We start from the raw sequence: 19,410 nt of genomic DNA on the forward strand, positions 1-19,410 counted from the left end.
ATCGCGTTGTTAAACGCCCGGTCGCTGACGAACAAGACCCATATTCTGAGGGAGTATTTCCTTTCCAATGACTTGGATTTCCTGTGTCTGATGGAGACTTGGGCAGGTACTGGTGAGTACAACGCTTTACTTGAATTGTTGCCATTGACAGTGGTTTCCTCGATACCCCGAGGACATCAGGCCGTGGTGGAGGTACGGTGAGCATCTTTAAGAACAATTTCAAATGTAAACGGTGCACATTCACCACATCGGCCACCAGCTTTGAAGCAACCTTCTTTGAAGTCGGTCGTGTTTTCCCGGTGCTCTGTGCTGTCATTTACCGTCCTCCTAAATACAACAAAGACTTTTTAAGCGACTTTTCAACCTTTCTTGCGGAAATCAGGCTGAGATATGATCATATCCTCCTAATGGGGGATTTTAATATCCATGTGTGCTGTCCGGAAAAACCGCTAGCAAAGGACTTCTTAAGACTTATCGACTCTTTTAATTTCGTGTAGTATGTGACCAGCCCGACACATGAACAAGGACATATTTTAGACCTTGTCTTTGCTTAAGGTCCACCGGTGTCAAATCTGGAAGTCCTTGAAAATGGGATTTCTGATCACATGGCAGTTTTATTTGACGTAGTCTTATCGTATGCTGCTGTGAAATCTGCCGTTCCTAGTTGTAAACGCCGAATTTTTAACCCTCGCACTGCCAGTCGTTTCTCTGATGCCTTTAATAACCTTTGCGTACCCTCGTCTAACACAGAGGAACTCACCTCTTGGTTCAACTCGTCATGCCGTGCCATCCTGGATTTGGTGGCTCCTTCAAAAACTGTGCTCCCAAAACCTAAACCCGAGCCATGGTTTAACGACATTACCCGCGCAGCTAGGCAGGGGTGTCGCAAAGCCGAACGCAAGTGGAAAAAAGACAAATTGCATGTCTCTTATCAAATTTGGAAAGACTGCTGGCGTAACTACCAGCTCACAGTAAAAGAAGCCAAAAGAGAACATCTGTCGGACCTTCTTCAAGCTAACCGTCACAACTATTTAAAACGATAGATTCTGTACTCAAACCACCTCTGCCTACTTGCTCGGATTCTTCACCCGAGATGTGCAACAAATTCCTTTAGTTTTTCATTGATAAGGTCTCTACAGCTAGGACTCCGGTCTCAAATACCGCATCTGACCCCTCTGTCCATGTTCCATGTTCAGCTGTGCTAAATTCTTTTGAAACTGTGTCCTTGGCGCTTTTGGAGGATGTAGTTCACCAGACGAAGCCATCTGGCTCCCCTTGCGACTCTCTTCCCCCGCACTTCTTTCAGGAGGTTCTCCCGAGTGTTGGCGCATCGGTCTTGGATATCATCAACAGCAGCCTCTCTTCTGGTGTAGTTCCCCAACAGTTTAAACATGCTGTGGTCCAACCCTTGATCAAGAAACCTGGTCTTGATCCAGATGTGCTGTCAAGTTTCAGGCCCATTTCCCAACTGCCTTTCATTTCCAAAATTCTGGAAAAAGTGGTGCACATGCAGTTGAAAATTTTCTTGGATGAACATAACATCTTGGAGGTCTTCCAGTCAGGTTTCAAGACGATGCATTTCTAATGACATCCTCCTGGCAAATGACTCTGGAGACCACGTGTGTCTAGTTTTATTGGACTTAACTGCAGCATTTGATACAGTGGATCACAGTATTCTGCTGACTCGTTTGCAGCACTTGGTGGGCATTGCCGGCAGTGCTCTTGAGTGGTTTAGGTCCTATTTAGCTGACAGAACCTTTTGTGTCAGCCTTGGCTGCTCTGAGTCACGCACTGCTCCCCTGTCATGTGGTGTTCCACAGGGCTCAATTCTGGGGCCTCTGCTGTTCTCGCTGTATCTGCTCCCATTGGGTTCCATCTTAAGGAAACATGGTATTCCCTTCCACTGCTATGCAGATGACTGCCAGATCTATGTCCCACTGAGCAAGAAAGACGCCTTCTCATTAAGGCCACTCCTATCCTGTCTGGAAGAAATCAAAACCTGGAGGGCACAACATTTCTTGAAATTCAACGAAAAGAAGACAGAGGTGATATTGTTTGGTCCCAGTGGCCCTTGTACATTCCATCCTGTAGACTTGGGCCCCCTGTCTCCTTATCTTAAGTTAACAGTCTCGAACTTGGGCCTTAAACTGGACAGTGATTTCACACTCGATCGGCAAATTGGTGCTGTTGTTAAATCCAGCTTCTTTCATCTTAGACAGCTGGCCAAAATAAAACCTCTCCTCTCACATGAACACTTTGAGACAGTAATTTATGCCTTTGTCACATCCCGGCTCGATTACTGCAATGCCCTTTACTTTGGAGTCTGCCAGTCCTCCATTAAGCGCCTTCAGCTGGTCCAGAATGCCGCTGCTCGCCTCTTGACTGGTACTCGTAAGAGGGAGCACATAACTCCTACTCTGGCATCCCTTCACTGGCTCCCCATTCATTTTAGAGTTATTTTCAAGATCCTCTTATTTGTTTTCAAATCTCTGAATAATCTCGCGCCACCTTACCTCTCTGAGCTCATTCGCCCCTAAACACCTGCCCGGCGCCTCAGGTCTGTGGACCAGACATTATTAGAAGTACCAAGAACTAAACTGAGGCTCAGAGGGGATCGAGCCTTTTCTGTTGCTGGTCCCTCTCTCTGGAATGACCTCCCACTGAACATTCGGCAAGCCTCCTCGCTGCCCATCTTCAAAACCCTCCTCAAAACTCACTTGTATTCTTTGGCATTCGACTCAGCATGACTTAGATTTGTTCTTGGTTTTACTGTTTGGTGCTTTTTACCGCCTTTATTACCGATTTGTCTTACTGTTTATTGTGCATGTTAAATTGCTCCATGTACAGCACTTTGTATGCAGCGATGGCTGTTTGAAAGTGCTCTATAAATACTTGACTTGACTTGACTTGATTTTTGGTATTATCTTCATTTGATAATTGCTGCACAAAGCTCACAAAGTAGTTGAGGGTGATTTGGCGAATGCACGTCAATTAGTGTTGGGCAGAACCCGTTAAGGTTACGATTGGTTCCTGCTAAAAAAAAACAACAGGAACACAAACAGGGAAACAACTTAATGGGGAATCTAAAGAGAGTTACAGTCTCTTTAAATTATTATTATTATTATTAAATTAGGCGCATTGGACTATAGGGCGCATTTTCGGCTGTTGAGAATATTGAATACTTTTAGGTGTGCCTTATAGTGTGGAAAATACGTTAAATAACCAAAGCACCGGTTGCCTCTTTGGCAACAAGAAAACACTTTTTGGAATTTAAAAAAAAATTCAGTATCAGATTTTTATGTTCGCTGATCAAGCACACTATATCCGAAGATTGTTTATTCAATTCCCAAAGATAACGCTGAAGAGTAATGCTCGTGCTGGCGCAATAAATTCTCCTAATGAATGAAAGGTGAAAAGAGTAGTTGGCATCCATATTGCTGGCTGTTGTCCGCACAAAATGATGAAAAGCTGTTATTTTAGACAAGACAATTGGGAGTACCGTACGGTATTAGTGATCGCGTTGGTAGTGATCATTGTGAAATAGGATCCAGATGAGGTTCGATTGTGCTCTGTGGTCATCTTTTTGCCCTATCACCTTTAACTGACAGCTGTGATGTAGCAGTTTTTCATCATAACAATCATATTTAAAAACAATGATTTGTTGATGGACTCTTTTTATTGTGTTTAGTAAATAAAAGTTGAATTGAGTAAAAATGGCCCTCATACCCTTCAATTTTACTCTATGATGATTTCTTTTCAAAGCTGCTGCTAGTGTGTCACTCAATCAGTCTAGGTCTGATTGAGGGACAAAAATGCACATTCTAGGTCCCCTCTCGTCTTTTCAGCTTTTTGTGTTTCTGCGATGTCTTGACTTCATCTGTTTTCATTCAGTCTGTCAGATCACTTTGTTTGTCAGGTCTTTTCCTCGATGCCCTTTTAGTTGTTGCCGTTATGTTTCCAATTGTTTCAGCGGTGCATTTCAGATTCGTTTAATAAATGCTTGTGACTTTGCTGCCTGCAATCCGCACCTGTGCTTTCTATATTTGGGTCTGCCGACTTGCATCAGTAATCGTTATTGACACTAAAAAGAAAGACCTCTCTTTTCGTGCATTCCTGAGAAGTTGAATTGAGAATTTCTGCAATTCTGTCTCACATATTTTTTTTTGTCATGTTAACTGTTCACTTTTATTTCAAAACAGATGTCCTAGCATGTTTTGGGAGATATACTTACCTGTCGACTGATCCACTTCTCTGAAATCAGCACATGTCTCTGGATTGAAAAGACCAAATTGCAACAGCGTCAGAAATTTTCTGTACATTTTTAATGATCATTTGAGAAAATCCATGAAATAAAAGTATCCTACCTTTGTGCATTTAGTTGTATGTATGTCGCAGAGCGTAAGAATGGACATGTTTTGTGCCCGATTTACCCAGCGCACAGCCAACGTGTCCACTGTCACCCATTTCACCATGGTGATGTAATCTTGACTAAAACGAATAAATCACACGCCGTGACAACTTCAGAAAGCAGTTTCAATTTTCAGAGAATGTATTATAAAACAAAATTTGACTGCGGGTTTACCTTTTTACAAGACTGTCTGGAGGTAACAGTTGAGTTGTTTGGGAGCTGCCATCAAGAAGGACAACATAAAGGCTTACAGTGGGATTGATTTGACCCATCTGGATGAATATAAGAAGAACACCAGTTGATTTAAATCAATCAAATCAAATCAAATGTGACAAATAATTCATGGTGCACTGCACGGACCGTGATGATAAGAATGCAACACAGTATAATTATGTATGAATGAGGTTTCATAAGTTATGAAGAGGGGTGGGGGTCATAGTAATGGAATATATGACTATTTGCAGATGTCCATGCGGAGAGAAAACTGTAATGTGCAATACAAAGGCCCTGGAGCAAGCAAGACAATCATGGCTCATATTATTCCTGTCTTCTTAGATCCTTTGCTTCTTGCTTCACCCCACTGATCTGCCTGTATCTATATTTGACATATTTTTCAAAGCACAAATAACTGCATTAATTAGTCTCGTGATGTGATTGGAACATGTTCAGACAGTAACACTGCAAAAAAAAAAAAAAAAAAACAAGGGTGACTGTTCTTTCCAATTACCACCCCAATCAAATTAACAGTAAAATAATGCTCTAAAAAAACTATTCACCTTTTTTCGTCCTTGTGAAAGCAATTCTTTTGCCTTTAAAAATCAACATTATTGGAATTAATATAACAAAATCATTATTATTATGCTGGCGGTACAGTGATTGACTGGTTATCACTTTCGCCTCATAGTGCAGAGATGCAGGGTTCAATTCCGGCTCCGGCCTTCTTGTGTGGTGTTTGTGTGTTCTCCCCCGTGCCTGCGTGGGTTATCTCTGGGTACTTCGGTTTCCTCCCACATTCCAAAAACATGCATGGTTGGTTAATGGGACATTCTAAATTGTCCCAAGGTGTGATTGTGAGCGTGAATGGTTGTTTGTCTATGCGTGCCCTGCGACTAGCTGGCAACCAGTTCTGGTTGTACCCCGCCTACTGCCCAAAGACACCTGGGATAGTTTCCAGCATGCCCGCCACCCTCGTGAGGATAAGCAAATAGAAAATGGATGGATGGATGTATTGCATAGTGTGTTTTTCATGCGTTATATTTTGGATATATTTAATTGTCTCGCAGTAATAATTTTGAGGAACACTGCATTCTTTTTATTTTTGTGACTTTCTGCCATAAACATCAACACTGAAACAAATAAGGGATTGAAATGTCATTTTGTGTGTGGTGAACTAATATAACAAAAATTTCACTTTTTGAAACAATTTATTGAATTACGTAAATGGACTTTGCCTCAATATTCAAATTATCTGGCACCCAACTGCAATACATCTTTTATCAGAGAGGTCTTTGAGACACTTGACAAAGGGTGTTTACTACATTGTCTCACTAAAATACATTTAAAAAACTCTCCTACCTCACATATTGGTGGCACAGATCCCCCTTGCTTTTCTAGTTCTCAGTTTTAAAAGGCACTCATTAATATTCAACATTTGTGTACAGTATGAAAAAGTTAACAAAACATTGACGCAAACTAGTCAAATGTTCTGGCCAACCAACTACTGATATTTTATTAAGCTTGTGGGTGAAAGAAGCCTGACAGTCAAGTGTTACCTTTGGGTATGGGTACTCTTTCCCCCTTGGGTAAATCGAACCCATGTAAGATGGCAGGAGCATGTTTGGGACAAGGGAGTCATCAATGGTCAGGTAAGCAAGTCTTGAGCCATCAGGCGACCACCAGTGAGCTGCTTGAGTATGCAAAACCTCCTCTGGGAAAAAACAAGAGAGTGCAAATTGAAGTTGCAAACCACTCAACTGTGACTAAAATGTGAACTATGAACATTATTGTCCATTTTCATCTCTTTTACCGGAGATGCCGTGGCAAATTTCAAAATCAACATGTAAAGCATGTCTGAAACCTTGTTATTTCTACTCATTTTTTTTATCAATCAAATCAAGAAGGTAGCTTTGGTGGTTGTAATATTTTACCTTCGTACAACCAGTCTGCAATGCCATTGAAGATGACGGCCTCCTGTCCAGATGATGTGAGTCTCCATGAGCTGCTCTGAACATCGGATTGGTAGTAAATGTTGTTTTCGAATATGTATATCTGTGGGATAAACATGTATAAAATTAAGAAATTAATGTTGTTGTAAAAAAAAAAAAAACATTCACCCTGGTGCAGACAAATTATAAATACATACAGTACATACCATAAATATAGGATGTTTTACAAATATAGCTACAGATATGTGTGAGTGATTTGCAAACCTTAGCCTTTTAATTGTCGCCAATGTGTTCAGTCTGTGGATGTTTTTACATGTATCTATGATACATATAGAATAATTTAGTTTTCTTCCATAAATTGGAGGGACATTGATTTTTTTTCTCGACAAGAGGATCGGATGTGTTCATAGATGTCTTTAATTGAGGTACTGTATTTTCTTTGCTCAATTTGGTCTAGTCCGACACTTTCAAAGAATGCGTTCAACGTTAAACAACTTCTATAGTGTTATTGTCAGTAAATTAGGATGAGTGGCCTGTCTAGAGCCAATTCTTCTGTGTACTTTAGTTAGGTTCTGACTCATTGGGATTCAGATTCGTGCCGATTCTCTTTGTCTTGCGTTCACCTGTTCGATTGTACTTTCCCACACCTGTGTCTAGTCACTTGCGATTACGGCATATATTTTACCTTGTGTCTAATTCTTTCTCATTGACAGGTTGTCATACCCTCATCATCATATTCCAAGAGTCCTTCTCATGCCGATTTTCGGTACCTCTGCGATATAGCCAAAATTTCAGATCTCAATATTCTTGTTAATGATACAATAGCGATAATACTATGGTTTCAGTGAAAACGAAGTAGTTTTATTTTCGTAGAACTTATTCACAGCCGTCAACAAAGTCATGAATAAATTTAAAATAAATTCACATTGCCACTGCTTTAATGATTAAAAAAAAAATCAACAACAGAAGTGTTTGTTGTGTTTGCATGATTACACGTGTTAACTGCATCGTGCTGTTGTTCTGTACCAATTTTCCCATGCATGACCCTAGTGATGATAAGCAGTTCAGAAAATGGATGGATGTGTTGTGCGGCTTGGGAAAAAAAAAGTTAAGCCGTAAACCTCCACTCATCACGATAGTTGTGTATGCACTCATGCATTACATGGCAATGTGATGTGTGGACTCCCAGCAATATGAACTATGCCAGCCTAGATTGTGTTTTGAGGCTTCAGTACATTTGTTAGGTTGATTGTTTTTAGTTATCATACATTTGCACATTATTAATGATAAATTGAGTATGCTTGCAATGAAGAACGCAAATGCCTGCAATGAAGAACGATTATGCTTTGAATAAAGATATGCTCACACTTATAATAAAGAATGCGAAGTGCACTGTGTGACAGTTGAGGGATGCAACCACCTTTCCGAGAATGTGGTTGGAAAGAAATAAGCCTGAAGACTAAACAAGAGTAAGGTCGGATATGGATGGAGCTGTCAACACTAGACTTGGTGTCTTTGTAATGATTGCACACATGTATGTACTTTTCACTCACATACACACACATAGTCAAACAAATTCAGCGCATCCTCAACAGCCCTCATCCTTTAGGTTGGACACACCCTGTATTAGATTCCCAATGAGAAATAAATGAGAGGGTGAGCGGGGAGATCCTTGGATGACGTGCAGAGAACTGAAACCTAACGCTTCTCCTCGTTCGCCCCTTGAGTGATCTAGAGAATCCAGTGTGTTCTCTCCTCATTGGGTCTTTATTATGAATGTCTAATTGATAACCCTGACAACATTACACTGCAATACATTATGTTCTATTGTATGACCTTTTTTTTCATCCACAAAAAGGTAGTGGCAGTCAACTAAGATGGACGGTGCAAAAGAAATGGGATGTGGCCAGTAATCATGAGGAAAGTATGGATGTATTGAAAGGTGAGGCTCAGTCCCATTCACTGAAGAGCTGTCTTTGTCATTGTCATTCATAATTAATTTTGAACATATGTACTGCAGTTTTAATAATGCTGTATGAAGACAAGACAAGGATAAATCAGTTAAGAAAAAGAGATTTTCTTGTACACATTTAACAACAACAACTTTTGTTACGGCTAACAAAAGGTAAAGATAGCAGTGGATCCAAAAGGAAATGGGAGACAGTTGATAGAGCATTGGTTCTTAACCTTGTTAGAGGTACCGAACCCAACCAGTTCGTATGCACATTCACTGAACCCTTCATAAGTGAAAAATAAAAATATGATTTTTTTTTTTTACAATTCAAGACATAAAAAAACACATTTATTTAAAACAGAAAAAACTTCAATAAAATTTCAAGACATACGTTTTTTAAACAAAGATTTGCACTTTACCACTTTTAACAATTCTGAAACACTTAATAGCTTGAACTTGAGCATACATACCTAGCCTACTGTATTGTATACATAAAAAGTACTGTAAATTAAACAAAGCCTGTCTGGAGACACTTTAACTGAAAGAGGACAATACTCAAATATTAAATGCTGTAAATGTAACAACTGGGGGATACCTTTAAGCGGAAGAAAAAAATGAAACACTCGTATACTGTGTATTCATGATCAAAGCTGAACTGATACTGTAACGTGCTATAACAGCTCTAACAAAGCCTGTCTGGGGGCACTTTTACGATCATTAAGATAACTATAATAATGATAAGTATTCCATTACGAGGCAACAATCATGACAGGTAACACAAAGGGGCGGGGGGGGGGGGGGGGGGTTCTGCCTGGGTGCAGGCAAACAACCAGATGATTTTGACACACAGCAGAGGAAAACACACCTGACGTCCTGCATACCTCCAGCCAATACCACGTTGCTGTCTTTAATATTTCCTGTTTTATATTTTGTTCATTATTGTTCAACTCAGTGTTCACGTTTATTTGTGACAGACGCATTGGACAATTAGGGAAAATACGGAACAAACCGCATCCATGTATTGGTTCAATACGGGATGTAAGATTTCATTCCCAAATAAAGGACGATTCCATATTTTATGGGATGGGTGGTAACCTCAACTGAATCCCCGATTGTTCATGATGCTGCAGCATCAGTCGATGAATCGCAGTGTTAAAGTGCTTTGATTAACTTGAAAGTATCATCTTCTGCTCTGTCTTTGTTTTTGTTTTCAGCATCAGCTGGCGTAGAGGGTGTGCCTCTTCAGTGGTGCACTTGTTTCTCGTTACCAATCAAGCCTTGCCATGTATTTAATTTACACCACTTTTTAATTGCCTATGGGTACATAGGTGGCCAACCAGTCGGAGACCAAGAGCCAATTTTTTTTTCTGTGTTACAATATTGCAAAGAGCCACATCATGCACATGGGCACACATAAACATCACCGCATCTCTTCCACACACACACACACACACACACACACACACACACACACACACACACACACACACACGCATGCACACACACACACACACACACACACACACACACAAACCTCTCCTCAGCCACATTTATTGTAAATGTCACACACCAACATAATAATTACAAAAATTGACTCCTACAGTACTAAGACCACCGGCCAGTCATTTTCATCAATGAATATTGTGTGTACACACTCACACACACAAACGCTCAGGTCACAAATAAAAATATAAAAATAATCACGAATCAATTTCTCTTCCTATGCAAGTTGGTTATCGCCTTAGTGCAGGGACCTTTGGTATTCCTTCTCTTAAGATAAGATAAGAAAACCTTTATTAGCCTCACAATGGAGAAATTCTCAATTCACAGCAGCAAAGTTATGAAAGGAAGAAGTAGAACAACAAAATATAGGAGCTGCTGGAAAGGCAGCCACTCTCGCGGCGCCATTTTGAAGTCAAAATAACACAACACAACACATAGGACACAGACAGTCGTGCAATCTTCACCACTTTTCTGCATACACTTTGTTGTCTGAAGCAGTTATAGATGAAAGAGGAGAGGATCAAAGTGTCCTTTCACCAGTGGATCAGAGACGTCATGCTGAAAATGTGCACACGTCTGCTAAAAGCTACGTTTTGAAAGCAAACACGAAGCTGTAGCGTCCATTGATGAAAAGAGATCAGTTCACTTCTCCTGTCCCACGTAATCCGCTTCAAACTCCAAGCCGCGACTCCCAGTTCCAAATCCGCATCGGCGCTCCGCGCTAACGCTCCTTTCTTCTCATCGTCGGCTCCTCAAGCCTTACATCCATCCAGCCGCAGACCGTTCAACAGCACCGATCTCTCCGCTGAACAAAGCGGGGCAGTGAAAAATGCTGCCCATTACAGGCGCAAGACACAAGCGCCCCGGGACTGTCCATCAATGACCGTCAAATGGCGCCGACATTCCTCCCAGTCAAAAACAGTGCTGGTATACCCATGCTGCCGAGAAGGCGCAACCACCAAGCACAGAGTCTCCTCCTTGATGAATGTCGTGGCCAAAAAATGCTGAAAAAAGTCCACATCAGGTCCACACAACGTAACAATAAACACAAAGTGACAAAACAAACACAAAAACAACAAAAAAGAGCAAGGCTCGTGAGAGCACTTGCTGACGGCTGCCTACTCGGGCGCCATCTTGACTTCAAAAATTAAACAATCCTCTTCAAATTTGGTTTGTATTCCATTGTTGCCACTCGAAACAGGGCACTGTCAAGCTGCAGTGGTTACTTCCTTGGGTCAGCTTGCTACATATTTGTCCAAAGATCGACTTCTGAAGGGAAGAACCTCCCGCGATCGATCCTATCGCGCACGTGCAAGCATATACGGTACACACGCACGCAACACACATTGAACCAGCCAAAGAGCTGCGGGTTGGCCACCCCTGGCCTATAGGGTACGCTCAGGTTCACGCTTCTTCAGTCTATAAAAAAATAACAATGTTCATTGCTCAGAAATCACTGTCAATTTTACGTACGTCAAAATGCTCTCTTGACTTCTCCTTTCTTCCTGAGCACCAAGAGACCCCAAGGTCCAGAGGCTAATATGACAGGTTCAATTATCTCAATTAAATCTTAGCATTTCGTTTTTTTATGTAAAAAATAGATGTGATTCTATGCAATTCAGTGTTTTGGGGAGCCAAACCTTCAAGTTTCTTTTGCCTGTGTGGTTTTGCCGCAACGCCTTGAGGGTGGTTGAGATGGTTGGACAACGAGTGTGGGTGAAATCTCAGAAGCTAACTCCAGACTCCTGTATTGGGGATTGTGCCCCACTATTCATGAACTATGCCCCATTATCAAGTGCGGATTAGCCAAGAGACTGGCTGGTACGGCCAGAGTCGGAAGAAAAAAATTGTTCCACAATTTATGTCGCAGCCACCCACAGTGTTTTTCTACATTCATTAATTTGTGACATGCTCTCAACAACCGCTCCCTTCTCCTGCCCTCCTCACCTAATCCCTCCATTTCTCTTCCTCACTCGTGTGTCGAGCTGTGCTGGCAGGTGGGCCTCAGCTCGGACAGACTCAACTCAAATCAACTCAACTGTATTTATAGAGCACTTTCGAACAGCCATCGCTGCATACAAAGTGCTGTACATGGAGCAATTTAACATATACAATAAACAGTAAAACAAATCGGTAACAAAGACGGTAGAAAGCACCAAACAGTAAAACCAAGAACAAATCTAAGTCATGCTGAGTCGAATGCCAAAGAATAGAAGTGAGTTTTGAGGAGGGTTTTGAAGATGGGCAGTGAGGAGGCTTGCCGAATGTTCAGTGGGAGGTCATTCCAGAGAGAGGGACCAGCAACAGAAAAGGCTCGATCCCCTCTGAGCCTCAGATTAGTTCGTGGTACTTCTAATAATGTCTGGTCCGCAGGTGTGTCGGGGCGGATGAGCTCAGAGAGGTAAGGTGGCGCGAGATTATTTAGAGATTTGAAAACAAATAAGAGGATCTTGAAAATAACTCTAAAATGTATGGGGAGCCAGTGAAGGGATGCCAGATTTGTCTATAACAACTATTTTTAAAAGTAATTGCAATGACACGTGGGGTGTCGGAGAGCCCCTTATTCGCAGGGTTGTTTAAAATACGTCATTAGCACATCAAAAACAAGTTTGTATAAATCCAACTCGTCAATCATGGCACAAAAAAATAAAAATAAAAAAAAACAACAGAATGAAGAAAACAACAAAGAGATGGTGGTAAGTGTTTTACATGTGACATAAGTAGTGCTGCCAGTTTGTTCCACCACCATTACAATGTTGACTGCATATTTCTAGTTAACATTCAACAGTATGTACACAGACCAGTTCTGTTCCATTATTCATCAGGCTGCAAAAAGTTAGTGCTGGGGTCGCTTCGGAAAATCCAATCTCCTAATTTTTCCTTTAGATGAAAAGGTGCTTCCTTTCCAACTGACCTACGGACAGCACTGTTTCAAATGAATCAGACTCCACTTTTCCTAACTTTTTCATCTGCAACATATTATCTTAATAATAAAATGAAAAAGATGCAGACGCGAAATGTTGTTTTGTGAAGGATCGTTGTTTTTCATTGTTTTTGGAATTGCCCATTGTCAGATAAATGGTGTTAATTTTATTTCTGTTTGTGGGGAACCACATCCTTCCGATTGCTTTGAAAAATTATTTCTTGGCCTCATTGACTTTTTGAAGAGGAAGAAAAAGGTTTGTCTCTTTTTTAAATGGGTGTTTTCAAACAAACTCTTGAGCATGAAATTCAAGCGTCTTTGCGTAGTCTGTCAACTACATCTGTGTCCTGTTTCTTTAAATGTTGCTGCAAGGCTGTCAACGTCCCAAAACCCCACATAAAACTCAATGTCTCCTCCGTGGCAGCAAATAGAAACTGTCGTATGTTCCGCTTACACGCACGCATGCACACGCGCACACACAGACATATATACACACACGCGCGCGCGCTTCTACCGATCACAATTCTCACAGCGGCCACCTATATTTCTGATTAATGTGGCACACATGTTCAACTGTCTATATTTATTGTTTATTGTATTAGAAAAAAAGTCATAAAATACAACATCTGCTCCCAGAGGGAGCAAGCTGTTGTGATGCGGCGGCAACAAAACGACTATAATCAGTGGGCAGGAATTGCATGTTTGGACTTCAAAACAGCCTTTGTTCTACCTCTTCATCCATCCATTATTTCAGCTACTTATCCTTATGAGGGTCGCAGACATGCTGGAGTCTATCCCAGCTGTCTCCGGGCAGAAGGCGTGGAACACCCTAAACTGGTGGCCAGCGAGTTGATAATAAATTTCTACTTAAAAAACTATCAGCATATAGCCCAGCTATGCGTTTCTAGAGCAATTATTTGGTTGACAGAAAGCAGTTCATTGTTACAACGGATCCCTTTCAGACATTGTAACTCATGCAGACATGCGGAATTCCTCACGGCAGTTGCCTTGGCCCTCTGCTATATCGTATTGTTTCTAATGATAAGTCTGTATATGCGGATCATACAACTGTACATGGGCCTGCCTCGAGAATAGCTTCTGTTACAATATGACCTGAGCCAATGTCTGGAGAACACGCTGAAACTAAATGCGTCAAAAAACTGCCATGATTGTTCTGTTTGTGACCAACAGGTGGCATTGGAGGGCTTCTCCTACAGCATCATACCTGTCGGTCTTCATGTGATTAGTTCCAATTCTTTTAAAAGGACTGTCTCGCGACCACTCAGTGTCAGATTGCTGTTACTTTGTGCATGTGCCATGGATTTTTGTTTGTTACTTAATTCTTTTGGTGTTTTCAGGATTTTGTTTGTTAATACATTTTGTTTAGTTCACCCTGCTTCTCCCGCATGCCTGCTTTTTGGGTCCTCTACAATCACGCAACATGACAGAACGATCCGACCAAAAAATGGACCCCACAGGACCAGAAGCCTGATCCCATTGCACGTCTGCGGACCCAGCGGCACATGTTCTGCGGCCACCAACTGTTCTCATCCAGGCGGCACATGCCATGCAGCCGTCACCCGTTCCTGTCCAGGCGATGCACATCATGCGGCCAACACCCGTTCCTGTCCAGGTGTCGCACGTCATCCGGCCGTCACTCGTTCCCGTCCAGGCGACGCATGTCATGTGGCCATCACCCGTTCCTGTCCAGGGCCATCACTCATTCCCGTCCAGGCGGTGCACGTCATGCAGCCGTCACCCGTTCCCGTCCATGCGGCACACGACCTGCGGCCGTCACCCGTTCCCATCCAGGCGGCACACGACCTGCGGCCGCCATTGTGTGACTTTGGGACATCTGGGATCAGTCCTTTGAGGGAGGGGTACTGTCATGATTTTTCTGTTTGTGACCAAAAGGTGGCATTGGATGGCTTCTCCTACAGCGTCACACCTGTTGATCATCATGTCATTAGTTCTTTTCTTTTAAAAGGACTGCTTCGCTGACCACTTGGGGTTGGATCGTCGTATTGTTGTCACATTGTTTGTGCACTTGCCGTGGGTTTGTGTTTGTTTCTTACTATGGTTTCTTGGTGTTTTCAGGATTTTATTTTGGATTTAGTTTTCCAGTGTTTTTTGGGTCCTCTACCATCAAGCAACATGACAAAAACAAAGTGTAGGACGTTGGGCTCTAAAAATGCCATGGGAGAACCCCCAAAATTAAACATCTCTCTGCAGAAGTAATCCTATAACAAGTGGCTGAAATTAAACTGTTGGGGATCACTTTAGATCAAACTATGTCACCGACAATGCATATAAATAATAGAGTGGTACCTCTACTCATGAAATTAATTGGTTCTGAAAGAAATTTATGAACTCGAAAATGTTGTAAGTACCCTATTGGCCCGAATATAAGACGGTGTTTTTTGCATTGAAATAAGACTGAAAAAGTGTGGGTCGTCTTATATTCGGGGTCTAGACATTATACCCATTCATGACGCTAGATGGCGCCAGATATCATTGAAGCAAATGCTGAACTTGACTCCCCAGGCCAAAGTGAACCCCTGTCACGAAGAATAAAAATAAAAATAGCGGTAGCACGAAGAAGAAAAATAAAAAATAGGGGTAAGAAAGAAAAGAGAAGAAAATAATCGAAGAGATAACAGAAAATGGAGAAACGTAGCGACAATCTGGAGAATAGTGGGTTGATGATCGGCCGGGTTAACCGGCAGCTGAGGAGAAGTTATGATGTAATTTACATTTCAAAAACCAGAAGCCCTTCATTCACGAATGTGATTGCACTTTAGTTTACATATTTAAATGTTCAGATATTAAGATTTGAATGAGGCAAAATAACATGCTTTTTCTCTCAAATATATTGTTATAATCATTTGTTTCAGATGTACTGTAATTATTTTATGTATAAAAATATATTTTGTGCTCAAAAAGTCTTTTTTCAAACTTGAATCTTGAAAAAGAGGGGGTCGTCTTATAATCAGGGCCATCTTATATTCGGGCCAATACGGTATATAGGTTTTACACGTAAATGCCCTAATCCATTCCAAGCCCCCTAAAATTCAAACATAAATGTTTTATGAAGCATAAAAATGCATTAAAATATGTAACAATTACATGTTACAATTATATCAATGAATGAGAATTGTGCATAATGTAGTAAATAAAGAATAGAGAAAAGAATAAAAATGATCATTTAACTTTTAACTGCGTCCTCATCATTTTTCCCCCTCTTTCGTTCATGTTCTCTCTCAGAAGTGGTTTTTGCCTGGCGTTTTGTAAAGAACTGATCCAAGGACGTTTGCTGTTGTCAGCTTTTAACAAACCTTCGAAAATGTCCAAGGCAAACATCAGCATAGTGAGCGATCGCCGGACTGGTGAACACTTTTTCTGAGTGATTCACATTTACGTAAAACGATCGGAACGCCTCATAGCCTGAGTGGCGAAAGACGAGGACACTGCATCGACACATATCTATCTATTTATCTATCTACACACATAGACACTTTTGGTAGAGGTCCCTCTTAGCAAATGGGATGCAAGGAAGATGCTCGGTAATAGCCAATGGCAGAGCAGCTATAAATTTGTTGCGTTCAGGAAACTCGGAGCTGCGAGTAGCAATCCATACTGTATTTTCACCTATCGTATCTTGAAATTTCTTTTGTAACAAGAGGCAATATTTTCCTGTTGAGGCGTTTCGTAACTTGAAAATTTTCATATGAAGAGACGTTTGTCAGTAGACGTACAACTGTATTGTGAACAAAATCAATGGAAACAACTCATGAATTAGATGCAATGCTCATATTATGTCATTAGAAACCAGAGAACTCATTTTGCAGTCTTAAGTTTTATGTCACCTGATTGTAAAAAAAATTGAGAGGCTAGGTAAGCTTTAGGGCCCCCTTTTCAAGCTAATGTCAATGCAATGCAACATATTGTATGTTGACTGTTATTGAATTGGACATAATTTGACTTGTGCTTCATGTTTAAATGTCTGTGCTTTGTAAAACTACCAATTGTCATTGTTAAAGTTTTAAGAAATTGTGAGTGGAGCGGCAGTTAAGTATTTGTAGTGCAATCTTTTCAAGGTAACTTGGTAAACGTGCAAAATGTGAGGCCTGGGGGGCATCAAATCAAACATTTGGCCCGGGCATCAAATGACCTCCGCACGCCCCTATACAACGTTCCATTTTGTTTATTTTGGTGGGCAACTAGCGGTCAGAGTGGCGGTAGGCCACACACACTCATGCACAGAGGCACAGCTGCGTGTGTGCAGTGGTCTCCCTCCGTACTGCAGCAGTAGTAAGTTGGAGCAAGAAGGACACACAAACGATGTGAATGTGTAAACACTCAGGGTAAGCTCAAAGGTACGTCTAAAATAGCCAAAGTCTGCCTTGCCTGTCATAAAGGTGCCGCAATGAACATAAGAGTTGAGAGATCGAAAAGCAGGTTAGCAATTGCGACACGTCCAAAGGACGTGACTTCAAATCAAAGTTTAACTGGTGTAAATTACTTATTGACAAGCAAGCTTGTTCCCCACTGATTGCATCTATCATAAATCAATAGTGCCGTTTGGAGATGAGAGAGGTCACACACGTACCCACCAAATACGAATGTATGGTGTATGTACAGTACATTTTTAGTGGTGGGAACATCCATCATCATTCCATCATTTTTTTCAGGCCGGCCAGTCTCTCATTCATCGGTGACAGCCAATCGGCATCAAGAATATACTTGGAAGTACAACATCACACTAGAAGACAAAGCTAGCTATCAGTAGCACAGAGCTTCTCTCGACATCCTGACCACTCGTAATAGGTGACCTGAGCCCAGCAAAGGTTTTTGGAACTGTCTCAGTGATTCTTCGTCTTCTGATACTTTCTCTTGATGGTTGCCTTGGCGTTTGACTCTCAGTTTTGATATCCAATATGTAATGATGAGGTACAAAATATAATTTTGACCCGTGAACAGCAATGCAAAACTGTTTAATTTGTGCTTGGTAATAATCATATGAAAATATTCCATTAGTTATTACAAATGCAATAACAAGTAGTATGGAATTATGCAGCTTTATCAGTGATTAATTAACTTGAAAATTTATCACTGTAAACCATTCAATGGCAGACACTGAATGGACGGCTTACCAACTGCTGACCACCAACTCCCCATGAAGCAAACTGGAGGACTGAATTGGAAACTTCTGGAGGATTGAGCTCCATCACTTCTCTGGTCCAAGAACATTGACAAAACAGATTAAGACAAAAAACAAACCAAAAAAAACACTTACGCACAAGTCACAAATCTTGTCATAGGCCACTAAAAGAAAAAGGTTCTTCTTTGCTCACTGACCTTGTATGCAGGTTGTAGATTAGATATGACGCCATGAAAGAATGTTGATAAACCTAAAACATAAAAAAAAATAATAATAATAACAACAACAACAAAAAACAAAGACATGTTAGATTTTTTTACAAAATGCTTTTTACTTATTTAGCATCTTAAATATTTTTATCGACTGGAGTACAACTAGATTTTCATTTCTGAAAATGAACTACCTCCTACAAAAGAAACCTGAAATAATTTTGTTCAGATTATCAAAATATCTGGTTGTTTGAACTGACTGCAAGCACCAAAGAACACAATATTTTTTTCTTTCAGTCATCAGCAAGAGTTATAAAATGTGGTTTTACCAACCATCTAAAACTGGAGTCTTTAAAAAAAACAACTTCATATTCTGTAAAACTATTTCTGACATTTAGGGCTCCACATTTGGGGGGCACCACAATAAGAGGTCATTGTTTTTGTTGTTTATCTGCACAGTTAATAAAGTTGAGTGGTCACAACACAAGCTTCAAAGAAGAGTGTTGATTTGAATGAAATTCCTCTAATTTTGTGGTCATGAAAATACTATTTTTCTGTTTTAAGGATTACTCTTAATCTCAACTGGATTTGCATTTGCACCTTGTGGACTCAAACTTGCCTTGGATTTGATAAAAGTGGACTTGATTATAGCCCCGCCGGCAGGTGCGTAGGTGTGGAAGAGCTCAGAGAGGCGAGGGTGGGCCATTTGAAGATTAGAAAACAAAAACAAAAACAAAAAAAAAATCATAAAAACAACTCTAAAATATACACTGAGTCAGGAGAGGAATGCAAGATTTGGAGCTATGTGTGCACCCTGATGAGCACGAGGCAAGCAGCAGCATTTTGGACCAACTGGAGATGCTTATGGTAGAATTGGCAGACTTCAAAAAAAGGTGTATAACAGTAACCCAGCCGAGATGTGATGACGGCATGGATTACTTTTTCAAAATGCTGTTGAGAAAGGAGAGGCTTTGCCTCATCCAGCTGCCTTAAATGAAAAAAACTGGATTTAACAACAGCACCCATTTGCCGGTCCAATTATAAATTACTGTCCATTTTAAGACCAAAGTTCACGACTGTTGGCTTC

At 40.9% G+C, this 19,410-nt stretch overlaps 1 protein-coding gene across 1 annotated transcript in view; it reads right to left on the reverse strand.

Moving 5' to 3' along the window:
- LOC147197835 (inactive dipeptidyl peptidase 10-like) overlaps positions 1-19,410 on the reverse strand; it is a 116,078-nt gene that overhangs the window by 24,426 nt on the left and 72,242 nt on the right. The window contains exons 6-12 of the mRNA XM_086124006.1: positions 18,312-18,364; positions 18,107-18,188; positions 6,556-6,676; positions 6,181-6,335; positions 4,583-4,680; positions 4,365-4,488; positions 4,232-4,270 (exon numbers count right to left, since the gene is read on the reverse strand). Of these exons, the coding sequence (XP_085980132.1) occupies positions 4,232-4,270; positions 4,365-4,488; positions 4,583-4,680; positions 6,181-6,335; positions 6,556-6,676; positions 18,107-18,188; positions 18,312-18,364 (672 nt within the window). The remainder of the gene's footprint in view (positions 1-4,231; positions 4,271-4,364; positions 4,489-4,582; positions 4,681-6,180; positions 6,336-6,555; positions 6,677-18,106; positions 18,189-18,311; positions 18,365-19,410) is intronic.

Source organism: Hippocampus guttulatus, chromosome 11 (genome assembly GCF_054856545.1).
Source record: "Hippocampus guttulatus isolate MCC_2025c chromosome 11, RoL_Hgut_1.0, whole genome shotgun sequence".
Taxonomy (NCBI): domain Eukaryota; kingdom Metazoa; phylum Chordata; class Actinopteri; order Syngnathiformes; family Syngnathidae; genus Hippocampus; species Hippocampus guttulatus.